Here is a 13,322-nt window from a genome sequence, read left to right on the forward strand (position 1 = left end):
ATTCTTGGCTATATTTTGACTATACCATGGAAGTAAAATATTACTTCCATGACTATACTAAAGTGGAAGTTCAAAATATAATATTATTAATTATTGATGAATGTTATAAAATATATGACAAACATTTATGGTGCTTTTACATCCAAGCCATCTTATAATCAGATACAGAATGATCAGAATACACCATGACTTGTATGATTTTTGTATTGCAGGAGCTCAGATATTGATACAGCTATACATTGTATATGATATTAATAATGATATGTCTCCCTTTGTTAACATCATTGATTTTAGTTCTAATCAATTAACGTTTGTTAAACTGAAGTGCAAAAAATTGCAATGATAAAAATTCATCTAGTGAAATATTTACGGGTATTTGGGTAAAAGGTATGTTATCTAGGTGTAAACTGATATTTTAGATTAATATTGATAGTTTGTTGATGGATAATATTCCTATTCTTTTCAGCGATGATGAAAATGATTAAATATGATAAAATGGTAACCATATTGTTAACCATGCCACTGAACATGCACAAAAAGTCACTCTACACATATCTCCATGTATGTCTCTCACAGACACACAAATCACCTACACAAACATATGTAGCTGAATGTCCGTAGGTAGCCTGTAGCTTGGAAAATTGCTGCCTCTAATCAAGAAAGCTTCATTTTCACAAATGGCACTGTCTATATCTCATCCACACCCCAGTGGACCCGCTTAGCACAACATTACCGAACAGGTTATTCGAAAATTTGTTATTGCCCTGAATATGCATGTAATATTTCCCACTGGAAATTTAGAAAACATTTATCAGTTAATCAGCATTATGAGTATTTCAGCATGTTCATTCTTGTTAAGTTCCTTGATGTCTGCCTCACTTTGGTTTGAAGTTTGATCATAAGCTTTATGAAGCCAGACTACCTCAGTGGTCTGATGGTAGTATGTTCTCCTCAAGGTGGGAGGTCATGGGTTCCAACTCTGGCAAGGTCAAACCAAAGACTTTAAAATCGTTATTTGCCACTTCTCTGCTAAACCTACTGTGTAAAGCAGTAAGAGAAAAGTCTGTCTGTTTAAAGTCAGAATGATGTGTGAGAGTAGGGTGAAATGTCTTCCTTGGGAGAAGGGTTTATACTCATATCCAATTATTACCTTCTTGTTCTGAATATTCATTAAAGTGGTTAACAAAAAAATCCCTCATTTCATTGATCTTAAAAGTCTCTAGAGCCAAGGAAGAGTGCAACACAAGTTTACCCTCTGGCTGCTACATATTGCTCTGTCCCACCCTCCTTTCATTCATTTATTCATCCATCGAAAAAACATATATTGTTTTCTGAATCTCTGTGTATGGATTTAATATTGTAAAGTATTAAGATATTCTGAGTAAATTTTACAATTGCAAATTAACTGTTAACTACCATTGATTTAGAAAAAGTTTCATAAAACCATCAAAAAACAAAAATCAATCAGCAAGCATGCATTCTTTCTTTATCACGATAATTGATTCCTAATCAACATTTGAAAATATGTGAAAACAGTACTGTAAATGTGTCTTCCATTTGTTGTCATTTGGAAGCAACGTAAGAAATGTCTAAAATAATTTTGTTGTTTGCTTAATAGCTAACAAAGACAGGTAAACATTACACATTAATTGATGTTCATTCTTGCATGAATTACTGTTCCTGCATGTAAATTAAATGTTGTCAGATTATTGAACAGGAGCATGAATTTTATGTTGTATAAATGTTTCTTTGTGTTTTCCCTCATTACAAAACACCTATTGAGCCAACTGTCCTTATATTATCTGTTAGTGGGCTATGTATAATATGGTTAGGTAAATATCTTCAAAAAAAGCTCTTCGTGACTTTCACAACATAGATCTTTAGTCATCCATGCCACTATTCTTTCACTTGAGGTGCTCTTACTACAGTTGATAAATAAATTTTCCTTGGATTAGTTATACTGTAAAATCAGAAAATTTTTGCAAAGTTTTATAATTGCAAATATGAAAACTTACATTTCAGATTTTGAAAGCATTATTTTTATACAGTATCTTCTGAAATCTTAATAGTAAATTTTTCATTTTGTCCATAGTCAGTAAACACAATGATGCATGCTGCTGCTGCTGCTGCTGCTCACAAAATTCTGAATTTACGGTTTACTTACGTTTTCAATGTTGTTTTAAAAAGGGAAACGGCTTGAAATATTTCTTTCTTTTTACCCAGGACAAAATTTCTTATTTCAAAGTTATTACACCATAAAGGAATCAGTTATTATTCCAAATGTATAAAAATTATTGCCAGTCTATTTAATAGTTTCTGTTGAATTTACAGAAAGAAAGACATATTAGGATACCATGGTAAAATGACTTTCAACGTAACTTCTGATACTTTATTTCAGAGTGCATTATTTGACATACTGACAACGTCTAATGATAAAGCAGATTATATCCATATTGGATACATATTTTAGGGGAAAAAATTATAACTCACATTTAACTTGGAAAAAAGTACAGTTATTTTCAATTTAAGATTTCCAATGCATAAAAATTTCCATATCCTCATTTTGCAATCATTACCTTTGGTATATGGATTCGGTTTAATTCATCTTAAAATGACAGAGAGGGAGTCAAAATGAGAAAAAATGTAAATTAATCCTTTGTCAGTATGTCTTTCTAAACCTTAGTTTATGTTGTTTGTAGAACTGTGTATATTAATGTAAACATATACTTTGTAGAAAACTATTGTTATTCATTCTCTTTTATTCACTCTTTCAAATTTCAGGTTTTTATTTCAGAAAATTGATTTTTCTATTTTCTATCTGTAAATATGTTGGTACTGACTACTCATTTACTTTTTACTTATGAAATAGATCTTCAATAGTTTCTTTTTTCTTTACTTCGTAAAATATATTCTATTGTTTTGTTTATTTTGCTCATTTTAAGATATACCATTCTAGAGAAACAATAACTAAATTCACCAAACTTATAATTTATTTGTAAATAGAAGATCATCACATTTTAATTTCAGTACCAAGTTTGGTTTTAATTTGTTCTGGTTAGGTGGTATTTTTTTTTTGGGGGGGGGGGGGGGCATAATATGCTTTGGCACATCCAAAATTTTTATTTGTATAAAATCATATCACAGAGATATTTTGTGTTTTATTTCTTCCTAAATCATATGAGTTAGGAAATTTCATACCAATAGTAAATTCTTCATTCATGTGTATTTCCATTATGGACATTGCATTGTAGTTTATAATTAAACAAATGGCTTAAAATTAAAAAAAAAAAATCTAAGCTAGAAGTTTTATCTTTTTAAATCAATTCACTATGAAAATATATTTAAACGATTGAGATGGAATCTTAAAAAATCTTTACAAAAAGCATAAAAATCATGAATTTACTCACTGCTTAAATCATTTATATTTATCTGCCATAAACTGCATTGAAATTATAAACTAGTATGTATTTATTACTTATACTATGATTTGTTGAGATACTCTAATACATGTTCAATATATCCCTTTTTCAAAAGATTTTTTTGGAAATATAAGGAAAAAAAACCTGAGTAACTTAATAAATTCTTGTAAATTAACAAAAAGATATAAACATAGTATGTTATTTGTTGATTTTATTATGTTAATTCTTGAGTGCATTATAGCTTTTTTTTTTTGTTTCTCTTCAGATGGTTACGATGGAAGTCAAAACTTATGTATATTCTATGGCAAATTCGTTCACGAAAGCAACTGGAAACAGAAAATTCTGGTACCCCAAGACCAGCAAAACCACCACCAACAGGAACTGTTTGAAAAACAATTATATATTGTATAAGATACCACCGTTTAAGTTCCTTTCTGTTATTTGTATTTTGTATTTTTGGCACAATACCAATTTGTCACACAAATCTGGAAAGAAGATCCTATCAAATACTTTCATTATAATGATATTTTGATTGAAACATCTGTAATAACTATATAATTTTTTTTTATAGAACTCTTTGAATAATCCTGTTTCTCTCACATATCATACCAAAACGTTTAATTTGGATTTTCATGATTTGAAATTTCTATTGAACTTTCTTTTATTCAAATAACAAAATTGCTGTATAACTAGACAATTAAAACTGGTAATGATAAGACAAATTCAATGGACACGTTGCTGTCAATGATTATGGATCAAAGAATATTTGTAAATTCAAAAGATTTACCCTTTTCCTATCACTAATCTTAAAATCAAACATTCCTGCTTTTTATAACGAAGATTTTGCTTTATTGAGGAGGGGGTCAGATATTTAAGAACAATTCCTTGTATGTAACTGCTTTGTATTTAAAACTCAGTTATTCATTATTATTATGAAGATTGTCACATATAAATGATCTATATGAATGTGTGCATTTGAAGTATGCATGTTGGGCAACCATGATTTTATTGCATGGATCATCATTTTAGTATTGGTGATGGATGATTATTATTTCCAGAATAAAAAGGAAGTGTTATTAAGTTTTTATCAACATATATTAAATTTTTGTTTCTGAAATGATATTTTCAACATAAGTTACTAGCTGGTCATCTTTTTTTATACATCTAAGACCATCAGTTTGCATTTGATTTCTTTGGCATTAGGTACATCAATCTTCTCAAAAGTGTAATGAAAATCATGGGCAAATTTTAACAAATTGCTTAAACATCCCTAGATTACTCAGTTGTAAATAGATAGGAGTACAAATAACAACATTACAAATGTGGAATAATTCAACCATTCCAGTAAATAGTTTACTAATAATTAGTATATTGTTATACAGTTTTATCAAGTTTTTTCAAGTTGGCTTAATTTTTACACCAATAAAAAAGCCCTTGGGCTAAAAAAAATACTTAAATGATAAATTTCTGGTAAGTTGTCCTTGCAGGTATTTTGTAAACCCTAAATGAAAATAGCATTTTTACCTTGATTAATTAATCATTCAGTCACCTTTCATTTTTCATAATTTTTGTAAACATTATCTTGTGCCTTGTATAGTTTTAGTAATTACATTCAGGAACTTGCATGTAACATAATCCTTTTCATACTATTTGAACGGATCCATTTGAGTAGTTTGTTTCCATCCGAAGTGTTTTACTTATTTAACAAGCTGGCCATAAGACACATCCACATTCTATTAGAAACATATTGTAAATACAAAAAACACTGTCAAACACACTAACACAAAATAACCAATTAATATCCACACTGATCTGTGTCCACACTTTTGACTTATAAAAAAAACAAACTATTTTGAATACAATAAGTCAATTGAAGAGAATTATTTTTTTCCATTTTTTTTTTGGTTCAGATTTTTATTTTGTTTTGTTTTAATGTTTCATACAAGTAAGCTAAACTGTGATACACATATATTTTTAAAAATTTTAGCATTCCAAGTATTGAAATGCATAGAAATAAAAAGTGTTATAAAAATTGTGATACTAACCTTCAACCGTCCTTAAAAAGTCAATTTTTATTGTATTTTTTTTAATTGTTATATTATTTATTAATGCATTTATATAAATGAAACCTTGTCACTTTGTTAATCTTCACTGTAGTACTTTTATAATGAGGTTTATATATTGTAGTACTATTAAATAAAGAAGAAACTAGATTTTTAATGTTGACATATGATTAAAAGGAGATTTTGTGTATAGTATACATCAGAGAGACAACAACCCAGTGACACATATCAGTCTAGAGGCCAACAAATGGTTTTAAATAATAGACAAGAGTATAAATAGTGTGTCAAGCTCTTTAACTCACTTTGTCTAAAAATGTTGTAAACAAATGTAACAGATACTATCAATGACCTGCCATCAGTGCCAATTTCTAAAATTGACAAAAAAAGCACTGACAAATGACAAAATCACTGAATTTAAAGAATAACTGTAGACTTGATCATGGATCTGTGAACAAGGTAAAGTTTTCGTGGTCAAGTCCATATATCTGATACTATTAGCAATAGGTCTACTATAATTGGTGTATGGAATGATTATAAGGTGAACTTGTCCAACTGGCTGGTATCACCTGACCTCAACCTCATTTTCATGGTTCAGTGGTCAAAGTTATGTTTTTGAATTTTGGTCTTTTTTTCTAATACTATACTACACAATAGATCAACTATATTTGGTGTATAGAAATATAATGTACATGTCAGTCTTACAGGTTTTATTTGACCATGACCTCATTTTCATGGTTCATTGCTCAGTGTCAAGTTGTGTGTTGGTCTGTTTTTGTCAAGCCTGTAACTTGTCACAGAAAGCTATACATAGGATTAGTGATTCGTCGGCGGTAGCGTTAGCTTACTTTAAAGGTTCATATTTTAGAAGGTGGAAGACCTGGATGCTTCATATTATGTTTATAGATGCCTCATGTTAAGAAGTTTCTGTCAGTCACATGTCCAATGTCCTTGACCTCATTTTCATGGTCCAGTGACAACTTGAAAAAAAAGTTTTTTGTAATGTTAAATTCTCTCAAATTATAAGTTATAGGATAACTATATTTGGTATGTGCGTACCTTGCAAGGTCCTCATGCCCTTTAGACAGTTTTCACTTGACCTCATTTCATGGATCAGTAAACAAGGTTAAGTTTTGGTGGTCAAGTCCACATCTCAGATACTATAAGCAATAGGTCTAGTATATTCGGTGTATGGAAGGACTAAGGTGTACATGTCCAACTGGCAGGTATCATCTGACCTTGATTTCATTTTCATGGTTCAGTGGTTATAGTAAAGTTTTTATGCAAAGGCAAAAATTAAAAAAAATTTGGTCGTATATTGGTATTATGTCGTTGTCGTCGGCATTGTCTGAAGATGGAAGGTTTCTGGATAATAACTTTAGTATAAGTAAAAAGAAATCAACAAAATTGAACACAATGTTTGTAACCACAAAAGGAAGGTTGGGATTGATTTTAGGGGTTATGGTCCCAATGGTTAAGAAATTAGGGGCCCAAAGGGGCCCAAAACAAGTATTTATCTAGCTTCAGGACAATAAGTTGTGTATAAGTATTTCAATTTCTCTGATATTGTACCACAATGTTCATACAATAAAGTAGAAGTAGTTTCAGGACAATAACTTGTGTATAACTGTATGGATCTCTCTGACATTGTACCACAAGGTTCCTTATAACGAAGGGAAGGCTTTGATTTAGTTCGGGGTTAATATCCCTGAACATTTAGGAATAAGGGGTCGAAAAGAAGCATTTTTCTAGATTACAGGCAATAACTTTGGTTTAAGTGAACGGATCTCTGAAAATTATGTTACAAGGTTTCTTACTACAAAGGAAAGGCTGGAATTGAGTTTTGGGTTTCTTGCTCGAAAGTGGGAAGGGGGTTTCAAGAAGTAGGGGGTCAAAAAAGGGGCCCAAATAAGCATTTTTGTAGTTTTCAGTCAATAACTTGTGTTTAAGTGTATAAATCTCTCTGAAATTATACCACAAGTGTCCATACTACAAAGGGATGGTTATGGGGGATTATGGCTCAAATCATTGAGCAATTAGGGGCAAAAAAGGGGAAAGCAAGGGTTTTTCTGGTTAAAGGACAATTTAGACAATTTAAAAGCAGTGTAAGGGAGGTAATGCAATTAAAATTTAAAGAATACTGTTATATATAATGTTTGATTACTTGATTGCCTCCCTTACACTGCTTGTTTTCGAATGTTTAAAGAAGAAATCTTCAATTGCACAGTATTGTGCAATAGATTTGGTAGATCTTTGACCACATTTATAATGTGACAAAAACCTATATTATGTCAAAAATTTGATCACAATCCAAATTCAGACAGTATCAAACTTGAATATTGTGACCAAATTTGCCCCCATTGTTCAGGGTTCGACTACTGTGGCCGTATAAAGCTGCGCCCTGCGGAGCACCTGGTTGTGTTTTGGTATGTTTTTCTTCTACTGTATGCAATAGGTCTACTATTTGGTGTATGGAATTATTGTAAGGTGTTCATGACTAGCTGGCAGTTGTCATCTGACCTTGACCTCATTTTCATGGTTCAGTGGTCAAATTAAGTTTTTGAGTTTTGGTCTTTTTCTTATACTTTATGCAAAAGGTCAACTATATTTGGTGTATGGAAATATTTTATGATCTATGTGTCAGTCGTGCGGGTTTTATTTGACCTTGACCTCATTTTCGCGGTTCATTGCTCAGTGTTAAGTTTTTGTGTTTTGGTCTGTTTTTCTTTAACTATAAGCAATAGGTGAACTAAATTTGTTGTTTGAAAGAATTAGCTGTACATGTCTGCCTGGCATGATTCATCTGACCTTGACTTCATTTTCATTGTTCATTGGTCAAGTTTTAGTTTTCTTGGTTAATGTTAAGTTTATGTGACAGTTGTAATAAAGCTTTATATTTAGGACTATCAACATTATATCAATGATTAGTAAAGAAGGCAAGACATTTCAGCGTGTGCATTCTTGTCTTAACCTATAAGCAATAGGTCAACTATTTTGTTGTATGGAATGATTGTAAGCTGTTTATGTCTGTCTTGCTGGTATCATCTGACCCTGACCTTATGTTCATTGTACATTGGTCCTTGTTAAGTTTTCATGGTTAAGACTGTTTCTTAAAAACTCCAAGGAAAAGGTCAACTATATTAAGGGTATTGAGTGATCTTAAGGTGTACATGTGTTTCTCGTTTGGTTTATATGACCTTGACCTCATTTTCTTGGATCATGTTAAGTTAGTGTGATAGTTGAAGTTAATCTTTATATTTAGGACTATCAACATAATATCAATTGTTAGTAAAGAAGGCGAGACATTTCAGCGTCTGCACTCTTGTTTTTAAAAAAGTGTGCAGATGTATAGGCCAACCTTGCAATTGAAATTGCATGTTTTGAAATGTTCTATGTTGTCTTGTGTAAGCATGTACAAATGTATATTGAGAATTTTTAACTGGATTTCAAGCAAACAAATTTCATGGAAGTCTTGTAGGCGGCCAAGAAATTAGTACTCAATATGAGTAAACATCCAAATCATTTGTGACCTGACACACATGGGGGAGTTTAGATTTTGCAGATATATATCATTTCATGATAACTTCATTGAAATTGAACTTTGCCCCTAATATTCAAAGACCCCACACCCTTTCCTGGATCTGCCACTGAATCAATAGGTTTTCATGGTTTGGTCCTCATGTACACATCAGCTATAAGTCAACTAAGCTTGGTGTATGGAATGATTGGAAGGTGTACATGTCCAACTGACAGGTGTCATTTGACATTGACCTAATTTTCATGGTTCAGTGGTTAAATTTAATTTTTTTTGTTCTTTTTTTTCAAAGTCTATAAGAAATAGGTCAGCTATATTTGGATTATGGAATGTTTGTAAGGTGTTTATGTCTGTCTTGCGATTATCATCTGACCATGACCTAGTTTTCATGGTTCGTTGGTCAATCTTAAGTTTTCCTGGTTTAGTTTGTTTAAGAGATATTATATACAATGGGTCAATTAAAAGCTTGTAATCACAGGCACTCGTCTGAGAAAATAAATTCACATGTACCTTTATATAACATAAATGTACATGTATATAGGATTTGTTTTCGGAGACGAGTGCCTGTGGGCATGTTCTAAACATAAAAAATACTCCTGAAAATTTAGTATTTACCAGTTTTCACAATTTGTTACTTTTCTTTAAAACTTTGTTGTGGCGTTTTTTTTTTACTGTTTTATTGACAAATATATGTAATATTATCACCACCACAAGCTCTATTAAACCTGAAAATTTCTGAAAAATCTGTCAACCTGTTTAGAAGTTATTGCCCCTGAACTCGGGTTATGTAAGATTTTTTTTCAAAATTTCAAGGACGTTTAGCAACTGAAGAAACACCCTATCAATCAATCAAAAGTCCAAATGAATGCACAGCGTAGGTGGTCTTGTGGTAACATTCTCGAATAAAAGTGCGGAAGATCGTGGTTCGATCCATGACCAGGCCAAACCATTCTCAAGTTTTATTTGCTGCCTTTTCGCTTATCACGCAAATAGGAAACTGTCTGCTAGGAGTCATGATAATGCCAATGTAGAATGACAAGTCTATGTTGGTTGTGCCTTGTGATCTGTTACGTTTAAATTCCGACTCGGAGTGTTAGTATAAGTGTAATACAAATTCATATCACCACACTAAGATGACTGTTCTCAGCCTGATATGCATAAAAAAATTGCATGGTGTACATGTCTACCTGACAAGGTTTATCTGACCTTGACATCATTTTCATGGTTCATCGGTAAATTTTTAGAATTCCTGGTAAGGAACTTTCTTACATTCTATGAGCAGTATGTCAACTTTATTAGTTATTGGTTCGCTGCGATATAGCAACTATTTTGTGATGCTGCGTAAATCAATCCCCAATCGATCAATCAATTATTTATTGGAGTGATTTTAAGGTAATAAAAATTGAATCAAAATATCTACTTCGTTATTTTACAGAAAACCAAAACGTGGACGAACAAAGGATAGCGGGCTTGAGTCAGAATCAGAAGATGAAAATTACACTCCAAGAGAACGATCTCGGGACCGTCGACGAAGAACGCCATCTCCAAGAAGACATAGGCCAAGGTCACGTGACCGTCGACGTAGAACACCATCTCCAAAAGATAAATGGAACTCTGAAAACTATGACAGGAAACAGAAGGAGAAGAAACAGAAAGAAAAGCAAAGCAAGATGCCTACAGATAGTGAAGACGATTCTGATGATAGTACAGAACAAAAACAACAGAGGAGACGAAATCGGCAAATTGCAGAATTATTCTAAAATAATTATAAAAACATTTTATAAAGACTCAACACACACAGCTGCTTTTAAAAATATCAAACCTAAAGTGCAGTCGATCCAGGAATTATTGTTTTGTTGCACAAAAGTTGTGTCTGACCAATGTATATTTTGAAGACAAAGATCGGATATTTTCCGTTTGGAAATAGAGCTGAATTAGTTTAGTACATATGTTAATTGTGGACAAGTGACCGTCACCATGCATCATGTTGTCTCTTTATGGACTATTGCAATATTGGTTTATTTTATCGCTACAACTCCTGCAATGCAAGAATTCATTTAGTTCAGTTAATATAACACCCAAATGGCTTTAATTAACACACGATATCAAGCTACTTCTGCAATGTACAACTAAGATATGTGTCTCTTATTTTTGAGAATAGATGTCTCTGTGTATGTTTTTTTTCTTCTTGTTGTTAGGTGTTTTTTTCTTTAACTTTTTTTTGTAAATGTCAGCTGATATCATTCCTGTATTTGAATTTACTTTAGAATTGAATGTTTCTTTTTGTAACTTGATTGGGTTGTAAAGCGTTGACCGAAGTACATTTTGTATGAAGCGCGGAAGCGCTTCATTCTAAAAATGTGCGCACGGTCAACGCTTTTACAACCCTATGAAGTTACAAAAAGAAGCATTCAATACTTTTTAAAATTACATTTTTTAGCTAGGATTATGAAAACACGAATTGTATCAATTTGTTATTTAATTTACTTGTGCACTTTATTGTGGGACCTCGTGTTATCATGAATGAAAAGTTTAATTGAGTAATGCAATTGCTGAAGGAATAACACGTGATGTGTAGCTAGCCGATCAAAATAACGTATTGTAGTGAAACATACATCTAATGAAATTATACCAATTTAATTATTTGATTCGATTTGATTTGATAGATACAATTGAGAATGTGTTTATCAATTAAGCATTCTGTAGGTATTGGTCTACTAATATATATATATATATATAGTGTTTCCATAAACACACACGATAAAGAGAAACATGTCAGCTGAGGTCAAAATTGATATTACGTCTCCCGATATCAGACTGACGAAAAGCCATAGATATTTAACAAGGAGAAGCGAAAGATACTAAACAGACATCCACACTCATAAGTAGAAAATTAACAGAATACGCCACGGCTGAAAATGCCAAACAAGTAAACAATCGTAGTACACACCAACACAGAAAAATAAAGACTGAGCATCACGAACCCACCAAGAACAACATAACATACACAATGCATTAACTTCGGTACTGTAGATTTTCTAAAAGTGTAGGAATCTTGCGTGGGGTTTATGTTTCGGAGATACACTGCGGACTGTGACAGACGAATTGACAACAGAACTATGTACAAAAGCGTACCCTAAAGTTAAGAAAACTAAAAGCAACACAACAATATTGCAGTAACACATAACCCTCTTGTACCTTAGTTCACGCCGGGTTTTGTGGGGTTCTCAATTTTTTGGTATCAGCTGTGTCACCGTATAAAGGTTTTTAATAACCTCATTGGTATCTTCCCACCGAAAATATATGTGTAGTTATATCTTGTTATTAGCATCCATGTTTACACGAGTGTACACCAAATTGTATGTATGATCTCTAGTTAAACTGAGACACATTGTCAATGGGACTCAACAGATATAGAAAAAGATGAATATGCATGTTGAATCTAGACCCATGATTTTGTGTTTTGTATGTATATTACAATAGTTTTCTTGTCTCTTTAGGTTTATCATCCAAACGAAATAAGAATAAGACGTAGGGCTAATTTCCCCTTAATATGTATAATGTCAAATGTCTATAAACTAAATCAATTGCTGGAAGCTGCCAATAAAACTCATAAGACTATACAACTATGTGATTATCTAAAGGCAGCATGGCCGGAAAGTTAAATAAACTATTATAAACTAACATTGTATCATGTGTGTTGCTTTCTGTTGTTGATCATTGTGCTATGTGTGATATCTGTTTTGATTGCTATAGTATGTATATGCTTTTTGCCAATAAACTTATTCAAAGAAAATCAAAATATCAAATGTCGACTTTGAATAGTTGTGAATGTTTATGAATGCCTTCTTGTTTTATGATTGCACGTTTGGTTTCGAGTGTAGATAATAAACGTAGAATTCCAGAAACAAGAGCTGCACGCTTATGTTTTAATGTACGTTAGCTATTTTACTTTGGACAGAATTTAACTTTCAACCATTTTTGGATTTTTTTTCTAGACAACAAGTAATAACATATGCATTCAATATTTGCGATTGAACATTAGACAGCCTTTATCACTGTCAGTTTTAAACTAAAAGAGGGTCGAAAGATACTAGAGTGACAGTCGAACTCATAGATCGATAATAAACTGACAACGCCAAGGCAAACCAGTTGCTTCGCAGGGCGCAGCATTATACGACCGCAGAGGTTGAAGCCTGAACGGTTGGGGCAAGTATGGACACAACATTCAAGCTGGATTCAGCTCTAAATTTGGATTGTGATTAAATAGTTGACACAGCATAGGTTTCTGACACAGAATGAATGTGG

The 13,322-nt window shown here is 32.1% G+C and overlaps 1 protein-coding gene across 8 annotated transcripts in view; it reads left to right on the plus strand.

Annotated features, from left to right (window-relative positions):
* LOC139489682 (coiled-coil domain-containing protein 154-like) overlaps positions 1-5,633 on the plus strand; it is a 48,774-nt gene extending 43,141 nt beyond the window's left edge. For 7 of the 8 annotated variants that reach the window (XM_071276344.1, XM_071276345.1, XM_071276346.1 and 4 more), the window contains one exon: positions 3,685-5,633. Coding sequence is in view for 2 of the 8 variants with exons in the window: in XM_071276347.1 (XP_071132448.1) it covers positions 3,685-3,808 (124 nt within the window). In the remaining 6 variants the exon portion in view is untranslated. Of the gene's footprint in view, positions 1-466; positions 499-3,684 lie in introns of all 8 variants that reach the window. The other variant, XM_071276348.1, reaches the window with a different exon arrangement.
* Positions 5,634-13,322: the final 7,689 nt, after the last annotated feature.

This window comes from Mytilus edulis, chromosome 9, assembly GCF_963676685.1.
Source record: "Mytilus edulis chromosome 9, xbMytEdul2.2, whole genome shotgun sequence".
NCBI classification, from domain to species: Eukaryota; Metazoa; Mollusca; class Bivalvia; order Mytilida; family Mytilidae; genus Mytilus; species Mytilus edulis.